Raw genomic sequence first — 22,416 nt, 5'->3', positions numbered from 1 at the left:
ACTAGGCCTATTAAAAGGAAAATAATGGGTTGAACCTTCAGTGAAGCACCAAATCCGAGTGATCTAATTGGTTGACCCGCACGATGGAAAATGTTTATAAATGGAGTACTGAAACAAATCTATTGGAGATTATGTATCAGAATTTCAGGAGTGGGACCACGCCTCCAAACACGCTCCTTCCGGTTGTCATCTGATCCCCCAGTTCTGCAAGCTGTTCATTCTGTTTTTACGTGCCTCACCCTCCCTCCTTGTTCTCAATTCTTTAACTTCTTTATATTGTACTGTACAATATAAAGCGCCTTGAGGCGACTTTTGTTGTGATTTGGCGCTATATAAATAAAATTGAATTGAACTGAATTGAATTTTTCACACTTATTCAGTGCATCTGCCAGACCCAGGAATCATCGCCAAACCACTTCGAGGCCTTCCCCAAACCGCAGCTCAATTCATGTCCTTGCATTCACCTTTACCCACTAAACGCTGTCAAACCAAAAATGAGGAAGTCGGCCCAACTAGTGAATCCGCCCTTTGAAGGACATATGTATGACAACAGAACATTAATCATGTTCTTGATAACTGGAGGTTCTGGGTGCATTCTGTGTGGCAGGTGGTGGGCCAGAACCATCTCCCAGGCATCCACCAGATGGACATTCAATCCTTTGAATATAGCCTTGAGTGCCTTTACCCGCTGAAAAGTGTACCATTCGCTGTGGACAAATGCACCAAGAATTGTTGTATAAGGTTTGGGGTTTCCAGTCCGAATGACAACCACTGTGCCTGGAGCCCTGGACAGTAGCCGTACCACTGCACTGCGGATGGACATCAGTCGACGGATGTAGAACCCAATAGGGAAAGTGTCAAAGTGTGCCCAGATGCCAAAAACTACTACATTGTTACTGCCTCCAACCACATTGTCCAGCTCATTGGCAATATAATGCAGCTCCATGGATGAGACTCTGACAGTACGTAGAGGAGGACCGTGGGTGCGATACCTCACAAAGATGTTATTTGCATAGTCCAGGGCCATTAAAGGTCCGGTTGATCTGTGGCTATGAAGGTTAAACTCCTTTAGATCTAAAAGAATTCCAAAGAGAATAAGTTAAACTACATAAATAAAATAGTGTAAATAAAATATTGTTGTTTGCCAGGTTTGCAGAGCAGCTACCTGGCAGTGCTGCATTAAGGTACTCAAACCACTGCCCCATTGTGGAGTCTCCATACATATAGACCTGCTTTCCTTTCAGACACTGAGTGATGGCTGAGGAAGTGTTGAACTGATGAACGGTGGTGCCACCTAGTGCTCGCCACACACCCTGGTAGTAATAGCCAGAGGGTTCAGACTCCACACTGCTGCTGTTCACCTCTGACTGACCTGGTAAGCAGTAAAACAGACAATTACGTGTGTTTTTTACTTAATATGAAAAAGAAACAAACAAAGTCTATTCTTAACCTGTCTGTAGCAATAAAACTTAAAATCTGGCAAATGTACTGCTTTTTTTTTTTTCTTTCTCATTTTGATTTCATAAAACATCTGGTCACTGTCATTTTCTGATCTTACACAATGGAATTGTATTAAATATGTTTAGGACTCTTTTTGATTCTCCAACCGATCAATACAAATGCACTACCCTTGAGATTAACGCATGAGTGCATGTACAGCCAGCACCCAATAAAATTACCACAGTACTGCAGTAGTTTAAAAGCTACAACTAAAATCATACACCAGATACTGTACCTCCTCTGTATAACCGCACACTTCTTCGAGTTGGCTGTGAGCCCTGCCTGCCTCAGAGACTAAAGGACCTGCAGCACATGCTGCACCCAGGTGTCACTGTGGATGATGACATCATCCAAGTAGGCAGCATATGCAGTGTGCAGACACAGCACCTGGTCGATGAGGTGCTGGAATGTAGCTAGGGCTCCAAACAAGCTGAATCGAAGTGGGACAAATTGGTACAAACTATACAGGGTGGAGAAGGATGTTTTTTCCTTAGACTCAGGAAACAAGGGAATCTCCTAGAAGCCCTTGGTCAAATGCATTGTCCTTAAAGATCAAGCAGTGCCTAACTGGTCCAGGAGCTCATTGACCCATGGCATGGGTTAAGGAACAAACTGTGACACTTCATTCACCTTGGGGCAGTCAACACACTGGCCTGTCAGCGTGAGGATGGTAGACTGAACTGAATCAATGTCCAGTAATTTGTACTGCTCTTTTACTATGCAAGACATGAATGAGATGCTGAATCCGGAGACGACTTAAAACGGTGCCTCCACCAAACTCTTTCCAGAAATGGTGCACAGTCGCACTGCTTAGAGATATTACATTTTTTAATCGCCAGAACTAATACAAAGTGATATTCTCATGACCTCTGGTGAAATGGCCAGATCATGCCAATGTGCTCACATGGGACCTCCATTAATGGTAATGGATGCAAAGGTGCTTTTGTAATACCAGGTTGGTTAACCAGCTAACACTTCGGGCAGAATGCCCACCACCGGTGCACATCCACTCTGATGCCTTGCCAAAAAATCTGGCCATTTTTGACTTTTATCATATCCCATATGCCTTCCCATAGGGTTATATGGGCTGCCTGGAAAATCATTTCCCGGCAGGTTTTGGCACTAACAAGTGGGTGTGTTGGTATTCTGTGTGAGTGTCTCGACTCACTCAATACAGTCTATCTCTAATCAGTAGAGAATGTGTAAATGTCAGTTCTGTGTCAGGGTGCACCATGTGAACATCAATTTTATTACTTAATCAAAGGCTAAGCGTAGGGTGTCAACACGAGACTGCTCACATGGAATTAATTGATTTGAGATTCAGCTTCAGATGCAGAAAAAACAGGATTACTCCCTGAAATCTGCAAATGTGCTCTTCAGTAAAGGGCCTCCAAACAACAAAAGTCCTCCAGAAGGCACAGCACCAGCTGCTCAATTAACGGGTGAGATGAACAAATTTTAACATCAATATACTAAAAAGAAGCAGAGCAAATACGTACGAAAGTTTCAACCTGTCTCAGCAATGCAATCCCCCCAGCATCCAACATCAACATGGAAGAGAGAAAGCAATCGCATTGCTTGGTAATGACAACAACTTATCGTCCTTCTGGCAAAAAAGGGTAAGTGCGCAGTTTTGCTAAACCAGAGAGACTATAGTGATAAAACTTTGTCACTGCTCAGTGACCAAAATACTTGTGAGCCCCTGAAGAGAGACCCAAGAAGTGGTTACAGGAAGGGGGTGATAGATGATATTTAGAACAAGACAATGCTGTTGGCCGGACATCATACCACAGGCTATAAACAGGGAATCTACACCAAGTCTGTATGGTTTACCAAAGATACATAAACAGATCTGTATGATCACCTCAGTCACCTATAACATCTTCAGGTTTCTGGCTTCGATCCTCAACCCGTTCATAGGCAGCTCTGAACACCACATCCAGAACACTTTGGATTTTCTTAGGAAGGTGAGCGATGACATTATGGAGGCAGATAAAACCATGGTCTCGTAGAGTTTTACATCTCGCTTCATTTGTGTTCCAGTCCCTGAAGCAGTGGATGTATTTCGTAAGAGATTACAGGATGACCCCACCTTAGTGAGAGGACCACTCTCAGCACTGACCAAGTGTGTTTGCTTTTAGAACTGTGTCTGAATTCCACCTATTTCACATACGACGGTCAATACTACAAGGAGAATTATGGGTGCACGATGGCTTCCCCAGTTTCACCCATTGCAGTCAATTTGTTAATGGTGAGTGAGAAAGAGAGCTCTGCTGTCCTACACTGGAACACCATCAAATCATTGGTTCAGGTATCCATCTGTTCTCTCCTGCAGTTAGGTCGAAAGGCAGGGTATACCCTCGACCAATGTTCCCTCTAATTTTTCACGTGTCTGAGCGAACACACAAACTCCCTGAGCAGTCCCTTGGACCACTGTGAGCGACACCAGACGTGTGCACTGTGGTCACACCAGCATCTAATCCATCCAAGTTACATGGTTTATTAAAATAATCAAATTACAGCATTTACATTTATGTTAGACTACTTTTAATTAACTGCTTTAGCCCACTTACAATGAAAATTTAAAAAATCCTGTTCATGACCTGTGTAGTATGTTAACACTATTGGAAATAAAAATAACTTGAACTCCAATTTTGAAAACACAACTTTCTTTCTTTCTTTTTTTTTCTTTTTCATAAAGCTCTGACTTGTATTATGAGTCTGTGGTCTGGGAGAGAGTCCTGTAACTCTCTGTCTGCCAAATACAGTATATAATGACCAATGTTTGGCAATTAATTATATAGTTACTTCTTCAAAAAAGTAACTCAGTTTGGCAAACAACAAAGTTTTTTGCAGCTATTTATTTTTTAATGCAGCCAAGGCGTTTTTAAATAAACATTTCAAACTATTTACAGAACAATCAGCTGTTCTGCATCAAATCTGATGCCACACAAATTATTTGTGTCACTCCAAAAAATAATTTCTGTCCACTATGAGATAAAGGAGAACAACAGCCTGATACCTGCAGGCCTAACAACAGGAGATGTATCGCTCCTGTAACACCTGTAACATTCAGCAGTCGCCTCATTGTTCTGACACACACAACAAAACTATTGACTGCACTACACACTAACTACACACTAACTACACAAGATTTGCGCTAAACGTCGCAAATCTCTCACATCTCAGAACACCGCCGTCACTCCTAAAACTTCCCCCCGTCTCTTAACAACTAGATGCTGCGTTGTCATATCATTTTTTGATTGGTCGACATGGTACTTTTTTCGACCAATAGGGTGGGGTTTTCTTTGGTTTTGGTTTTGCTCACAAGCGGAGAGTGCTTTCGAGTGTTTTCCTTATAAAACGCAGTTTTTACCGTTTCTTCCCGCAGTAAATATAAACAACGACAGTATTCAGGAAGAAAACCAAACATTGCAGATATTTTTATCATAACTCTGGTTTTACGTGGCCTATCAACACAATTTAAAAACTGGTATAAAGTCCACACTTTTTCCATCAATTGTTCCGTCTGTCCTGCTCACATCTCCAATTTTTGTACACATTGTCATTAATGTGGCTTCACTCCACATCAGGCACGCCGCTTTGCTAGCTAAAACACCGGTGTTGGCACATAAGGATGCTGTCATAGCCTGTCAACCACGTTGATTAGCTGCGTATATACGAATGTGAATCGCATCATTGGCTGGACTATAGGATAAGGTGGCATCGTTCTAATGTTATACGGGAGCAGCCAGTCACTTACTGACTAACACTGCAAAACAGAATTGTTAAAGTGTTCATTTTAATTTAGGTTAGATTTTTTTGTGTGCAATGCTGATTTTCTGTGCGCAGAGACCGTGCCAGCAGTGCGCAATTGGGCAGCTTAGAGGGAACATTGCCCTCGACATGTCGCCAGTCTGTCACAGGGCTAACACATTGAAGACGAACAACCATTTACACACAGATTCACACACACATTCATTATTATGGGCAATTTAGAATGACCAATTAACTGAACCCTACATACTGCATGTCTTTGGACTGTGGGAGGAAGCCGCAGTACCTGGAAAGAACCAATGCAAACACGGGGAGAACATGCAAAGTCCAGACAGAAAGGCCACAGCCATGTGTTGGAATCGAACTCAGGACCTTTTTACCTTCTTGCTAATCCACCCACCACCATGCTGCCTCGTTCAGGTATGTAGGTGAGAATCAACTCTCAGGACTTACCACGATTCACTGATCACATTTACTCGATGGACCAATACATCATGTTCACCAGGGAAAAAGGTGTCAGGTTAGCCTTCTTGGACTGTGAGGCTTCCACGAGTGATGAGGGACATTTAAAAGTTGATGTGTACCATAAACTAACCCATACAGATAAGTATTTAAAGTTTGACCATTGGAGCACAAACTGTGTGTCATCGCACTACGACACAGAGCGAACACCATCCCCACAGAGAGGGCAGGGAAAATACAGAGATGAAGATTAAGATATAGATGTCAGTGGTAAGATTTGTATTTTTACCTTTCTGTTTTGGAAAAACAGTGACATTGGCAGGTCCTGAAGCTGGAATGGAGACTTTCATGTTTACGCCGCTGAGGAAAGTACACACAATAAAATCTTTTCACAAAAATTGGAAAGTATTAAAATGATTTTTAAGCTAGAGACATATTAAATACAGTCAATCAAATTCAAATTGTCATATTTAGGTAACAATGGCACACAACTACTAACAATGAAAGTTTTATGCTCAGTAGGCAGCAAAAATAGCTCGAGTTATAAACTACCAATCATTAAGCTTCAGAAAAGATAGAGAAGATATGGAACATTTTTCCAGGTAGCAAGCTATATAGTTCCCTCTCTAGCAAATATTAAAAAGTGAGGGGATTTATTTCATGTGTTTTGAAAGCATTTGCAAAGTAGCACTTAGTTTCCCTTGCATTAATTTTTTATTTTAGTAACTCCTGAAATTTAACACTACAGGTAATTCTCACCTCTGAAAAAGCTTCTCCATGGTTGTCAGGCTTGTTTTATGTCCTCCATTGTAGGTGCTGATCCTGGTGTCACAACTCATATTTGCTGGCTTATAGCAGAACCATGGCTCACCTGTACGTAAATCTGTGTAGTTGCACACAGGTTGGGTTGGACGTAGACATACGTTGCAGGTGGTTGTTCTAGTGAGCAAGCTCGAGCGGAACTGACTCTTGAAGTAGATCCTGTCGGGTTCTTCTATGTTCACCCTGCGCAGCTCTGTGACTGCCTCACTGGGATGAACCAGTGTCACCTGGTAGAACAAATAATCAAAGTTTCAAAATTTAGGAAGTGCATATAATATGGATCTGACACATGGTACTGTTAAATATTATTAAGCAAGCCAGAGCTTCATTGTGCTACAGCAAATGTGAAGTTGTTGATATAAATAGTCCCTGCAGGCCAGGATAGGTCTGAACCTTTGATCTGGCACCAGGAAGCGCCTCGTCTCCTGACGTGTCACCTCTTATTCCTGTGACCATTAGCTTTCTGTACTCTGAGGCTTCCCACATCCTGGGGAGACTGCACGTCCATGAAGCCACGCACAACCTGAGCCACTTGCACACACCTGTAGGTCCTGTGCACCTTGACCCTGAAGGTGAGCCTGAGCCTGTTTCCCATTCCACATGAGTTCAAGCCTCCCATATCTTTTGAGCCTGAGAGTCTCCACCTCCACTGCTCGTCATCTGCCCCCCCATTATTACAGAAATATTAGTCATCACAGAGTGGTGTGCTATTTTCTTAATCACTTATCTTTGCTCATACACTTCTTTTATTCTCTAGCTATCAACATAAAAATTGGCCCTTGACCACTAAGATACACACATTTTATTTTATTTTTAGTTTTTTTTTATTTCTATTTTATTATTGCTAGTCTTATTTTTTAATTATTATTTTTTCTTTTTATTTCATTATCATTTCAGTTGATGCAACAATAAACTTCACAAATATGGGATAAATTAAGCATTCCTATCTTAAATCTCCTAGAAACTACAAAGACATAGATAAACTCTTAGTGACTCCAGCAACAACTCCAGTAACAATACAAATTAAAAGTTTTATCATCACCTCAACCTCTGCGCTTCCTTCCCAGAGTAAAGAGAATACAGCAGAGTAGGAACCATTGAGATGATCAACCACTTGTCCTGCAACACCAGCACCAAGGGTGGGGTTGTGCAGCCGGGCAAGTAAGACGTCTCCCCCATACTTCTTTGGACGGCCCATCAAGTCATGTATTTTGATCAGGGCCTCCAGTTTATCCCCTATTTGCCACTGTCCCTCTCTCTTCCTGGGGAGAATGGTGAAGGTGCTGTGGGCTGGATCACTGCTGCTGTTAATAAAAAGAGGTGATGGTAAAGATGGGGTTTCAGGCCAAGCAATGGACTCTAGCAGAAGTTGCTCTTCAAGAGTCTCCTCAGGGGACAGTGGTTTTAACTTGCAGAAGTTGTGATGTATGTCAACAGGTTGAGTTACAATGGCAGCTCTTGGGTAGGGGATGATGTAGGTGGTGTTTATTTTCTTCTGAAACTGGAAAAGGGAGATAGCATGGCAGTTATATAAATGCTTCAAACAAAAGAAGTCTGTGTTTAGTTTTAAACACAACATAATGAATGATTCGTCTCTACATGCCATTTCCTGCTTGCACTATCTTACTTGCAATGTATAATGCATGTCAGCTGAATTTTCCAGAGGAACCACCCGAGGGATTAATAAAGTTTTATCTAATCTAATCTTGCTCTTTATTCAATAGTCATTGAATCATTAAATTACTACTTTTAATATATTGTGATGGAAATTTCTGTTACGCTTATATATTGATCACATGTTCTGACAATAGTATATATATAGGTATTAGTTGTGTATTAAGGATAGCATAATTGTCACCGTTCCGGGTCAGTTTCGACCCAGCATTTTGAGTTCCTTATGTTTTGGTTTATTTTTGCATTTTGGAGTGTTTTGGGGTTTCACTGGTGTTTTGATTATTTATGATAAATTATATTACTGTGGTTCTGGTTTAGGGTTTTGTTCGCAGGTTTTGTGTTCTCATGTTTTGTGTGGGTTTAGTTCTGTGTCTAGTCGGCGTCCTTGTGTAGTGATCTCTTGTTTCCTGTTTTATTGTGAAGGTCTGCGTCTCATGTGAGTGTATTCAGTTTTACCTCCCTTGTCTCTTCTCGTTAATTACTTCCAGCCATCTCTGAGTGTATTTAAGTCGTGTCTTCTGGCATTGTAGTTGCTGGTCCATCTGTGTATCTACCATTCGTGTTTTTGCCCTGCTGTCCATCATCATTTACCTCTGACCATCCTCCTTCATGTTCGTGTTCTGGTTCGTGTTTAGTGGTTTAGTTGTTCTCGGTTTAGATAGTCTGCCATCCCGTTTGCCATTTTTCTATTTGTGTTTTGTGTTCAATAAACCACCTTCACACCTTTACAAGTGCCTGTGATTGGATCCTCCTTTATCATCTCCACACGGCTCACTCCACTCGCCGTGACAATATTATGTTTTTTCTACTTTATTCCACACAGATTTTTTTATGTGTGTATATGCATATGCCAATATACGCATATAGATATACATACATGCATGCATGTACGTGTGATGTGTATGAGCTCAAGTCAGTGTGGCCATCTTATGACGCACCAGGATGTGTAAATGGGGGCTGGATAGTTAGTGAGTCTGTAGGCGTCCCCCCAGGTGGTCTGGGTGAAAACTATTATTGTATGTTAAAGAAACGTGGTATGATAGGTCAAAAAAGTACATTTAAAAAGGGGGGAGAGGGAGAGGGAAAAAGAGAGTGGTTTTCCTGAAAATGGTTTCCTCAGCAGCGGAATGCGGCTCGGGCAGTGGCTGAAGCAAAAACTCGGGTGTGGGAGGAGTTCGGAGAGGCCATGGAAAAAGACTTTCGGACTGCCTCGAAGAGATTCTGGCAAACCGTCAGGCGTCTCAGGAGGGGAAAGCGGTGCTCTACCTGCACTGTGTATAGTGCTGGCGGAGCGCTGCTGACGTCGACTGAGAAAATTGTCAGGCGGTGGAAGGAATACTTCGAGGACCTCCTTAATCCCACTGACACGTCTTCCAAGGAGGAAGCAGAGTCTGGGGATGAGGGGAATGACCCGCCAATTTCCGGGGGCGAGGTCACTGAGGCAGTTAAACAACTCCTTGGTGGCAGAGCCCTGGTGTTGATGAGGTCTGCCCGAGTTCCTGAAGGCTCTGGACGTTGTAGGGCTGTCCTGGTTGACACGCCTCTACAATGTTGCGTGGAGATCAGGGGCAGTACCCCTGGATTGGCAGACCGGGATGGTGGTCCCCATTTTTAAGAGGGGAGACCGGAGGGTGTGTTCCAACTACAGGGGGATCACACTCCTCAGCCTCCCTGGGAAAGTCTATGCCAGGGTGCTGGAAAGGAGAGTTCGTCCGCTAGTCGAACCTCGGATACAGGAGGAACAATGCGGTTTTCGTCCTGGTCGCGGAACACTGGACCAGCTCTTTATCCTCTCAAGGATACTTGAGGGTGCATGGGAGTTTGCCCAACCAGTCTACATGTGTTTTGTGGACTTGGAGAAGGCATTCGACCGTGTCCCTCGGGGTGTCCTGTGGGAGGTGTTGTGGGAGTATGGGGTGTCTGGCCCATTGCTACGGGCCATTCGATCCCTATACAACCGTTGCAAGAGTTTGGTTCGCATTGCCGGCAATAAGTCGGACTCGTTCCCGGTGGGTGATGGGCTCCGCCAGGCTGCCCTTTGTCACCGGTTCTGTTCATAATTTTATGGACAGGATTTCTAGGCGCAGCCAAGTGGCGGAGGGCTTTCGCGCCGGTGGCCTCAGAATCTCATCTCTGCTTTTTGCGGATGATGTGGTTCTGTTGGCTTCATCAGGTGAAGGCCTCCAGCTCACACTGGAATGGTTCGCAGCCGAGTGTGAAGCAGCGGAATGAGGATCAGCACCTCCAAATCTGAGGCCATGGTTCTCAGCCGGAAAAGGGTGGAGTGCCCACTCCGGGTCGGGGATGAGTTCCTGCCCCAAGTGGAGGAGTTCAAGTATCTCGGGTCTTGTTCGCGAGTGATGGGAGAAAGGAGCCGGAGATCGACAGACGGATTGGTGCTGCGGCTGCAGTGATGCGGACGCTGCACCGGTCCGTCGTGGTGAAGAGGGAGCTGAGTGTAAAAAGCGAAGCTCTCAATTTACCGGTCGATCCACGTCCCTACCCTCACCTATGGCCACGAGCTGTGGGTAGTGACCGAAAAAGAACGAGATCGCGGATACAAGCGGCAGAAATGAGCTTCCTCCGAAGGGTGGCTGGCCTCCCTTAGAGATAGGGTGAGAAGTTCGCCATCCGGGAGGGGCTCAGAGTAGAGCTGCTGCTCCTCCACATCGAAAGGAGCCAGTTGAGGTGGTTCGGGCATCTGACAAGGATGCCTCCTGGGCGCCTCCTGGGTGAGGTGTTCCGGGCATGTCCCACCGGGAGGAGGCCCCAGGGCAGACCCAGGACACGCTGGAGAGATTATATCTCTCGGCTGGCCTGGGAACGCCTTGGGTGTTCCCCGGATAAGCTGGAGGAGGTGGCTGGGGAGAGGGAGGTCTGGGCTTCTCTGCTTAGGCTGCTGCCCCCGCGACCTGGCCTCGGATAAAGCGGATGAAGATGGATGGATGGATGGTTTCCTCAGCGTGAACCGATTTAAAAAGGTGGAAGAGCAGTTGGGGGTGGAAGAAAAAGAGATATTTGTAACTAGGGCAGGGCGATATGGCAAAAAAATATTTATCACGATACTGATTTGAAAATTTGCGATAACGATATAACTGACGATATAATTGACGCAAAACAAAATACAACTCTACAACTTTTTTAGTGGAAAACAACCCCATCAATTTGTTTTTGTTTAAACAAGCAGCTGTTTATTTTAACGTGCATTACAGCCACACAAAATTCAACAGTGGTTATCCTGTTATATACATGGTTATCCATAATCATGTATATCCACAAAACTTAAGAGGTGCTTTGCAACAAAAGTGCAGTGTGTAAAATCAATAAGTCAAATAATAATATTGCACAAACTCTTGAGTAAAAACAAAACAAACAAAAACATAAATAAATTATGCTACTGCTCCTGGAGGTTTTTCTACATTTCAAGTTTTAAGATTCTTTGTCAGAAACACTAACATGTTCACAGATGCGGGCTTAAGGGAGGACCTTTGACAAGTTACAATATTTCCACCTGTGCTGAACAACCTTTCAGATGCAGAGCTAGTTGCTGAAATGCAGAGGTATTTCCTAGCTAATCTGCTGATGTGGGGAAAGTTTACTGTGTGAACTTTCCACCACGAAAGAGGATCACACTCACTGTCTGCTGGTGGACTATTCACATAACTGCTCAGTTCAGATGATAACCTCTCTGCAGTTACCTCTATCTTGCCACTAACTGGTCCCTTCAAAAAACTCCCGAGACTCTTCTTTTGCTTTTTAACAGCTCCCTGACTTGTTTGGTCACCAGTAGGTGTATGAGATGTTTCTGAAAAACCTGTGGCTGTGCTACCCTGGTGTGGGACAAGATGCTCTAGTTCACTCATGACTTGAACTTTGATGGCTTCGCTTTCGCTCTCACTGAAATATTATGTATGAAACCGTGGATCAAGGAAAGAAGCCATGTTAACAAGCCCCTCTGTGACACTGTCTTTGTAGCTTTTGTTCATGTAGTCAAGTATTGCTGTTTTGACGTCTTTGGTCAGCTCAGTGTCACCTTCTTTTACTTTTAACATGTCATTGTTAAACATCTGAAGAACAGGCTTAACACATGAAATGGTTACATACTCTTCAGCAGAGAAAGCATCTGTAAACTCTAGGAGTGGACTCAATGCAGTGCTGACCGAGTCAAGTACTTCAATGTCTTGCCATGTCAACATGAGGTGCCTTGTGGTTTTATAGCTTTTTCTTGTTTCAGCAGCCGTTGGATCATTCTCTGCTTTGAACTCCAACGAGTGCAACATTCAGTTATGAGTTTGTGTTCTGGTAGGCCCAGTTCCTTTTGGGCAGCCTGCAGAGCTCGCTGGCGCTTCCAGCTGTGGCCAAAAGCAGCAACAATCTTCTTTCCCACTCCAACTGTTCGTTCGATCCTTGGGTCCTTCACACTTCTTTCTAAAAGACATACATTTAAAAGGAAACACAGTTCATTACTCAACAGCAATATTAATGCGGTGTGGAATGTGTGACATTTAAGTTTTATGTATAACACACAATTATTTACACACACACATATCTATCTATCTATCTATCTATCTATCTATCTATCTATCTATATATGTGTATATATATATATATATATATATATATATATATATATATATATAGATAGATAGATAGATAGATAGATAGATACATATATATAGAGAGATATATATAGATATATATATAGATATCTTGCAGTACAACTACCCACATTCATTTAAACTAATACAATAAGTTCTTAATCTGACGTTATAATTAACTTACCTATTGCAAAAAAAAAAACAACTTACCTATTGCAATGTGCAGGCGATGTCCGAAGCATGAAAGTCTGGTCCAGTTGTTGAGTGCGACGGCTTTCACAATGTTGGCCCCGTTGTCTGTCGTCACACACACTTGTTTTTCCTCCTGAAGATTCCAAGAGCTGAGGAACTCTTTTAAGACTCTGGCTATATTTTCCCCAGTATGGTCCTCGGGGAAAAAACATGTTTCAAGGCACTTGTTTTGTAGCTTCCAGCAGGGGCGATTCTAGGACCAGAGCTTTGGGGGTGCTGAGCATCCAGAGAGCTGCCCAGCCAGGCAAGATAATCTTTACTCATCACGATGAGACTTCTTCCCTGTCTCTGTCAGTCCCTGCATCCTTAAATGTCTCCAGTTGTCCCGAGTTCCCTCTGACTGTCTCCTTGGTGCATTTAAACCCCTGTTCCTCCCTGTCCTCATCGTCTGTTGTCTTCATCTCCGTTATCAGTCATCATAATTTTACCATCTCTGTGCAAGTCTGCAGATTTCTTTATTAAATCATAAGATTCTTAAATTCATCAAGTCTCTCTGTGCCTGGGTCCTCGTCACAAAACATGACATCACTGTTTTGTACATTTTAACACAATTTAATCCCCACATCTGTGAAAGAAAAGCAAAACACTTTTTTTAAAGTCTGTAACAAAACCATAAAATCTGATAAAGGTTATTTAAATGCTGCAAAAGAAGAATGGACTGGAATAAAAAAAATACATATCCTAACCTTAATTACTGGGGGAGAATTATGAATGATGCTCATAGTGAGTAAGAAGTAAACTGAGAGCATTTTTTGGCCAGAGATTCACTTTTAATGTGTATGTATAATATAATACAGATACATAAAAATAAACTCCAAAAATAGAGTCCTTGAAATGTACAAATGTACAAAATATTGATAGAAAAATTATAAAAATGGAGGCAACTTTGCCTATGGTACAATGTATACAATGTATGAAAAGATCTGTACTGCAGATACTACTATGGATCTGCAGATTTTTTCTTTTATTTTAACCTATGTTGCCTCACCTTGAGGTTGGCAAATCTGTCTATCACTTTTTGGTAGTCAACTCTCTCAAGCAGTTTAACGGTTTCTGTTTTGCCTGTCACTATTCCCTGTCTGTTTCCTTACCTGGTTCTTCCTGACCTTATACTTTCGTTCCCCTCTTTCCTCCTCTCTCCCTCAAAAGGCAAATAACCAAACCACATGTACATCTAATAAAAGATATAAATATTGAAACTCTCAACATTATCCTTTATTGGCGGATCATTTGTTCTTACACTTTTACCTGAATGTTGCTCCTGGGTTTAATATCAGCACATGTGACAAAATAACCAGCTTCTCTCATTCCAGTTCAAACAGAAGCTACGGACGATTTTAAGTTTTAGATTTTAAACAGGCTATATAAATTTCAATGGGAGCAACAGGACGGTCAAATGTCACTGATTTTACTACAGAGCAGGACGGATTGTAGGGTAGCAAACATGGTCAGAAAACACGTTTTCAACAAACCAGGTTACCTGGGTGTAATGTTTTTCAGCTAAAAAGAAACATGCTCTGACTCCTACCTAACTATATAAAGAGTAACTGAAGGTTAAATGCAGCTAATATGTCCTGTTTTAAGCCAGCCACTCACACGTCAGCTCCGCTGCGTCTCAGCCACCATCGCTCTGGCAGAAATGACGCTAGAGCCAGAGTAGGGGAGAGGCGAGCTGGAACAAACCATTTGGGGGGGGGCTTAGCTATACTTTTGTTGTTAAAATGTTCCGTCTCAATTAAGTACTGTGTGGTTTTTATATTTTTAGTAGTGTGCCACACAAACAGCAAATATTGTCAAAAAAACTAAGAAGTCTTTGGGGGTGCTTTGATTCATTTTTGGGGGTGCTAAGCACCCCCAAAAATGGGCTAAAATCGCCCCTGGCTTCCAGTCTTTGTCCACGTAATGTATTGTGAGGCTCATGTAGGGGTCTGATGTTCGGCTTGACCACATGTCCGTGGTGGACGCAAAAAACTCCACCAAAGATAACGCATTTGACACCTCAGTACGGATCTCTTCATATAAAGCAGGCAAGGCGACTTTAGAGAAGTATTTCTTTGTGGGTAGCTTGTAGCGTGGATCGAACGTTTTAAGAATCTTTTTGAAGCCTTCTCTTTCCACACTCTGAATAGGCATCATATCCCTGGCTAAACAATGTGTCACTGCATTAGTTAGTTCCCCCCAGCGTTTGTTACTTTTGTCATAAGGCATGCAGCTATTTAAAGCTACGTCGATTGTTTGTTGAGTCATCTTCTTTGGTCTCACCACCTCGCTAGTTGAAGCGGACAACTCTTCACGTGCTTTAACGGCTTTTTTGTACTCCGAGTAGTGCTTCTGCTTCAAATGATAAAATAGGTTTGTAGCGTTTCCTCCCTTCGCCACGATGGCCTGCTAGCACGTTCTACAAAAAATTGTGCTTTGGTGGCTATCTGATGGACGAAAACCAAACCACTTCCACACCACCGAGGTTGCACCATTTTTACTGACCAATTCTGGTTCACCCGCTTCATTCAAAGGTGCGCTTTCGTCCGTGTCATCCTCCATTGCCGCCATACTTTTTCTGCGCAGTGTGTATGAGCGTATGAAAACAAAGGCACTGCGCATGCGCATTTTGCCCACATTCTATCGCGATATTTCATTTTCCTATCGTTGCCAAACTTTATACCGGTATTACCGTGAACGGTATAATATGGCCCAGCCCTATTTGTAACCAACGTGACATCATGAGATTTAAGAGAAACAAAACAATAAACAAAATGACTAGCCATAAAGATCATGGGGCCCTCTGTTTCATGAAATATTTTCACCATTTTCACCATTCTTACTGTTTTACTTCATCATAAAAGTACCACGTAACTAGTTGCATCAGTTTGACATTTCAGAAAATACTAAGTGTCTAAGTCTGCGTCTTTATGAATGTCATGCTTTCTGTTTTATTTTGATAGTCACTGTCCCATGTACAGTGTATCTAGTTTTGTATGGGCAGAAATCTGTGCCATCAGAAACTGAATTTGAATAAGTTAAATTTGAATTTGAATTGCTCGGATTTAATCTGAATTGTAACTTGAATAAATGCGTTTGAAAACTGAATTTGAATTAGTCTAATTTGAAATTGAAATTTATGGTTTCAAAATGATCATCACTAAATTGAAATTGAATTTTATATTTTGAAAATGAATTGATTTGCTTTGAAACTGCATTTTGTCCTTTAAAAATTCAGCTCTCGAATAATTTCAGTTTCACTTCTCACCATTCAGTTTCAGTTCTACAATTCAGTTTTTTGGGACTTACATCCGGTTCCTGTACAGGCGCAGATTAATAGAACTACATTTTACTAGCGGACTGATAAGTGTTACTGACGGGAATCTACAGCGTCTTGAGCTGAATTAAGACTTCAGAAGTCATTCGTCATGTCGAATGACCAGCGGATAAACTCTCAGGTTGGTAATAAATGTATTACATGTATAAGAACAAGCGTCATGTTAACAATTGATAGCCATACAGTAACTTTTATGCTTATTGTAGCTGTTAGCTAAAAATGCTAATTTAGCCTAGTTTGCCCTGGATTCAGCTTTGACAAACAAATATGATCGACTGTTTCTAGTAGAATTCCAAAGTTGTCATCTTGTACCCTGTCAGAGCCCTGTATGCTTGCAGAGACCCCTACAGTAGGGAAACATGCAAAACAGTGTCCAAACCTTTGTATTTCATGTATCTCAACTATAGAAAATGGTTGGTTGGCCTCACATCAAACGTAAGCAGAAGCTTGTCAAACGTTGCTTGTGGCAGCTCCACCTAGAGCCAGTAAAAGAAACTGTAAGTTTTGCAAATCGACTTTTGTTTTCTGTGGCTGTCCATTAATTCTGTATACATCCTCATTTTCTTGGAGTGAACCCTCTGTTGGCAGAAAAAACAGACCATGAAATGACATGTGACTAAGCAATTTCTATACAGTTTAAAACCCCCCAAAAAACAATGTTCCCATGTTCATAACCCTCCTGTCAAGCTTTCATGTTCAACTATTTGGGGTGGGTGATGAACATGACTGGAGGGTTAAACTAGCACAAAAGAAAAATGGCAGTCACTTTTGTCCAGAAACACCACAGGTGTAACAATGCTGATTAAAACACTCAAAATTCAATGAAAAAGGTGATCATCACTTCAAGTGCATGTTCAAGTGCATAGTGTGGAGGATATCATTAGGCATCAGGTGTAAACCACAATATTTATTAGTGCTTTAAGTTGTGTTGACCCGAAGACGACAGGAAGGGAAGAGAAACAAAGTCGTGCCTACATCACATGTGTCTCTGCTAAAAAAAAAAAAAATCCAGATAAAGTTCAAAACAAGAACGTATGCAATGCTTAGCAGTGCTAGTCAATAGATTCTCCTTCAAAAAAAAAGTTTAGCTTTTCTTAAACTTCTACACCTTATAACTGTACTTCTCTGAAGCAAGAGTCAGGACAAAAAGTCACTTGTGGAGAAAAGAAAAATATTAAAACGGCTTAATTACTAATGTAGTTTCTAGTAGAAAGGGGGTGATTTTGGATATGCGCTTTTGTTTTTTTAAATCATCTAATTTCTAATATGGGCAAGGCCTAAGACTGTGATTCTATAACCCACGGGTGTCAAGCTCCAGTCCTCGAGGGCCAGTGTTCTGAAACTATTAAACATGTCCTCACCGTGACATGCCAAATAAAATTATTGGGTCATTAGCAAGACTCCATAGTACTTGACTGCATGCTGAAGTGGCAATTCAGCCATTTAAATCGTGTGTTGGATTATGGACACATCAAAAAGTTGCAGTACACCGACTCTCAAGGAATCAAGCTCGACACAGCCGCTGTAAAACTGACATCCACTTAACCACAGCTAAAAAAGAAATTTAGAGCAAACTTACCGCAAAATGTTTCCTCAGGTTAGATGTTGAGTTTTTGTCAGTTTGCTTTGGCTCACACAGAAGACATTGCATTATATAGCTGTCCTTTTGTACTCCCTTAAAGCGAAACATGCTTTGCATATGCGGCCAAGGGTATTTGTCCTCTTCAGTTTTAGCGGAGACAGTTGCTTCTGCCATTGTTTTTTTTTTTATGTGTTTCGTCTGTCCGTCTTTGTAGTCTGAAAGGCTTGGGCTGCTCGGCCCACCATTTTATATCTGGTCATGTGACTGCATGGCTACGTCTGATTGGTGAAAGAGTTACCGGTAGCTCCAGTGGTGGCATGATCCATTATTAGTAGTATTATCCAATATGTGAAATCAATTATTTTTTAAAAAGTAACAAGTCAAATAAGATAAGACTTTTTATGCTAATCTCAATGTTTTCTCCCGCACTACAACCCACAGTAACTAATCCATGCCCTTCTTTTGTGGACTATAACCCCATTTATGTTGTTTGTTTAAACTACTACTGCATGACTGCCAATAAAAGTTCATTTGGTTTGGCCCCTTAAACACACACAACCTTTCCAAACCTGAAGTCTTATCCATATTTCTGAGGTCGTTTCACTGAAAACAGTCAGCTCTTACTGGACCTGAGAGTAGAAATCAGTAAAGATGGCAAACCTTTGGCTCTCCTGTCCATCACCAGTAGCTCCCTATGGCCTGTCTACCACTTAACCTTTTAATTTGATGAAAGCTTTGTCTAGACGTCACCAAGAACAGGATGGAAACTGGATCAATTTAACAGTGTGCGAACAGATTTGTTTGCTTAATGCTTAGTCTGAAACTGGATAGTAGTCAAAATTCATACAACAAATGGTTTATTCATTTTTAAATTCTCTGTTATTTATTTTATTTTATTTTATTGCAGTTTTAAAGCTACAGTAGCCTACTTATAATTTGAATTTCATTAATCCCACGTAAGACTTCATATGTTTAGAGCTGCTAGGTGTAAAGTTCATTAAACTGTGTGTTTGGTAGTAATGAATATAATTATAAAATTAAAGAAGATATTCAATTTAGTTATGTAATTTTAGTCACATTTGACATTAAATCACTTTATTTATTTATTTATTTACATCTATTGTTAATACTAGCCTGTGACCTCTGTTATAAAGCTTAAACATATTTTGCAGCTTTTTAAAGCAACACACGCAGCTGCATTGGTGGAAGTATGTTGCTTCAGGTGGGCAGAAGGTCAAAACAACAACTCGCTAACCAGGCTACCTGATCACTCCATGATTTAAATTTGAGCACTTTTTGGGTCTAGAACATCAGGATACTGTTGGTAAAGGTAAATAAATCATATATGGGCATATGATTAATAGTACTCGGGAGGCTTGAGGTGCCTGTTTGATTCATGCGGTAAGAGTTTATCAAACTCAGTCACGTTGATTGATTACATTTGCCACAGTGGCGGCTATAATTCCCCTAAAGCCCAACCTCAAATGTTATTTTTAGAAATATGTATTGAGATCTAAGCGATTTTACAAAACTGTTCAACAGTTTTGGCCAAATTCTTTTAACAAAAGTGATGTTACAACAGAACTAAAAGTATAGCACAATTGCTATACTTTAATCGATTCTGTAAATTTGCTAAATCCCAGTTACAGTTATTACACAACACAGTACTGAATACTGGCCTTATTAGCCATGTAGTGCAACTCTGATCAACAGATCAACAAAACTGATAAAAGAGAGGCTAACTCACCATTTCAAACTGAATGAAGAGATGAAATAACAAGGAAACGGCAGATATCATCCTGGCAAATGTAACGATAACGATGAAACGGTAAAAATCCTCTCGGTTTGGTCCCTCAGAAATGTTTAAACAGGCAATTTTTTAAGGCATAAATGTCTCGAAATAAGCTGCAGCTACAGAGAGTTATTCTCTCTGTTAGGGAGCAACGTGCGGTCTCTTCTGCCCACTGATGTCGTCCCCAATCAATCATCAGCTTGTCTGTGTGGACACATAAGTACACAAGATGATTGATCCAGCTGATGATGAAGAGGAGGGGGGAGGGGTTGTTGAAGGGCATCTGGAGAGAACCCAGATTTTAGCAATCAAAACAAATATGTGTTTGGAGGGTGTTATGACTAAGTTACCAACTTACATGACGAGAAGTAAGAATTTCAGGAAGATGTTGCTTTTTTAATGTGGACAGATTAGGCTGTAACTTAACCTCGAGATGAACCAAACAACGATGTGCAGTAATGCCTATAAGGTTAAACAAGGAAAAATTCAAGGAATAGCAGAGATTTATTCAGAGATTTGTGGTGTGTGTTGTTTGGCAGACCGTTTACTGTCTTTTTACCATGACTGTGCCAAATTATTACAACAGTAGATATAAACATTTGTTTTTCTTCGCTTACTGTGTCATAGTCTATGTCACGGACCCGGCTCTGGGGACTCAGGGTCCGTGAGCAGTGGGGACTATGAACGTTATTAGTGTGAATGCTTGAAAAGCATTCACAGTATTGTTGTTGTAACTAGAAAGTGCATTTTCTGAAGAAACTGCAGTGTGCATGCTTGAATCTGAATGTATGCACTGAAATGAATTAATTGCTGAATATTAAGCTAAAAATGTTTAATGAGCTGGAAATTACAGAATTTTTAACCTGAAAACAAAAGTGCAGAACTTTTGAAAGCTGATGTTCACACAGAAGAAGTTGGAAAATAGCTGAACATGTTTAAAATGTAAATTAGAAAAAGATGAGTAATGACAAAAATTTAGAGTCAGAAAACCTCTGAATGAATATTAAAAGTTCATATTCTTCTAATCACTTCAAGAGTGGAATTATGTATTATAAATTTCTAATTTATAAAAAAAAAACTTAATAAAAATAAATGTGAAAACAAATTTATTGAAATGAACTTAAGAGATGAACAAACATTCTGGAGAAAATACAAACTTTAATATACAGCATAATGTTTTTCACACATATTGTGTATATTATTTTTAATGGTATTACATACATCAATTTGTTTTGTATGTCATAGAAAATAACATAAAAATCTTAAGTCATATTTTACAGCTTCTTTCTGAAAAGGACTAGTAAAATGAATAAAAATAACTAAATTAAATAACTAAATAAAAAATAATAAGCAACATATGAAATACATGAAAATTCAACTTTTAAAACCACAATCCTGAACCTTTAAATTGTGTTGGTTTCTTAGAACATGGCTGAACAGCTGTTTCTATCGGTCTACTTAATCTACTGATCTGTCTACACATCTTTTTAGAATAGAATAGAATAGAATAGAATAGAATAGAATAGAATAGAATTCAACTTTATTGTCATTGCACATGCACAGGTACACTGCAACGAAATGCAGTTTGCATTCATCCAGAAGTGCTTTAGGCGTGATATAGATATATTACAATATATATTAGCAATAATATAGATATGTAAGTATATTACATATCTTTTTATTTATTACTCTTTTTATTTTATGTTTTAAGTAAACATAAAATCCACACAGTGGTAAAAGAGAACTGTGTCGTGATTTTTGAGTAAATTCAAATGAAAGTCCAAGGTGGTGACACAGTTTAACACATACAAATAATCAAATAAACACATTAGTCCTTTTTGTGAACATGGATAAACAAGTATCATTAGTTTACAGCATTGTTCAGCCACTAAATGCTTTTTTACACAGTGTTTTAACCTGGGCTCAGACACAAAGTCACAAATTTAGTTAGTCCCTGACTTTGAGTTGTGTTTATGACTAATTATTATACACAAGGCTTTATCTATCTGAACTCTTAAGGACACAAATATTTAACACTGTTTGTGTTGCTGTTCAGCAGTTTAAAATGTTTTAGATTGGATTACATGGAATGAATTTGAGTTCTCTTGGGGTTTTTTGTCTGTGTTTCGTTCTTAGCAGATTTTTTTTACATACTGTAGAATTCCAGTTACCACATTTCTGGTCATATGACATTCCGAGTGCCCACTTAAAACAATCCACACAGTTAATTCAACATTAAAACAAAATAAAAATATGTTGAATAAATAAATAAATAAAAGGTTTGCTCTGGGCAGCACGGTGGCTCTTGGCAGCACGGTGGCACAGTGGTTAGCACTGTTGCCGCACAGCAAGAAGGTCCTGAGATCAATTCCACCATCAGGTCGGGGTCTTTCTGTGTGGAGTTTGCATGTTCTCCCCGTGTTTGCGTGGGTTCTCTCCGGGTACTCCGGCTTCCTCCCACTGTCCAAAGACATGCAGCTTGTGGGGATAGGTTAATTGGATAATCGAAATTGTCACTAGGAGTGAATGTGAGTGTGAATGGTTGTCTGTCCCTGTGTGTTGGCCCTGCGACAGACTGGCGACCTGTCCAGGGTGTACCCCGCCTCTTGCCCTATGACAGCTGGGATAGGCTCCAGCGCCC

General features: G+C 40.8%; 1 protein-coding gene across 2 annotated transcripts; it reads right to left on the bottom strand.

Moving 5' to 3' along the window:
* Positions 1 to 342: 342 nt before the first annotated feature.
* LOC120435646 (NXPE family member 3-like) lies at positions 343 to 19,952 on the bottom strand. Of its 2 annotated transcripts, none has more exons than XM_039605427.1 (6): positions 19,731 to 19,952; positions 7,604 to 8,062; positions 6,499 to 6,788; positions 6,029 to 6,099; positions 1,166 to 1,372; positions 343 to 1,074 (listed from the first exon to the last, which is right to left on the bottom strand). In XM_039605427.1, exons 1-6 carry the CDS (start codon positions 19,779 to 19,781, stop codon positions 467 to 469), a joined length of 1,686 nt encoding a protein of 561 aa, XP_039461361.1. In that variant the 5' UTR covers positions 19,782 to 19,952; the 3' UTR covers positions 343 to 466. The 2 variants fall into 2 exon arrangements, with proteins under 2 accessions (XP_039461361.1, XP_039461363.1); XM_039605429.1 differs by having other exon boundaries at positions 7,604 to 8,056.
* Between the last annotated feature and the right edge of the window lie 2,464 nt (positions 19,953 to 22,416).

This window comes from Oreochromis aureus, linkage group 3 (assembly GCF_013358895.1).
Source record: "Oreochromis aureus strain Israel breed Guangdong linkage group 3, ZZ_aureus, whole genome shotgun sequence".
Taxonomy (NCBI): domain Eukaryota; kingdom Metazoa; phylum Chordata; class Actinopteri; order Cichliformes; family Cichlidae; genus Oreochromis; species Oreochromis aureus.
This window is presented reverse-complemented; position numbering and strand designations above follow the sequence as displayed.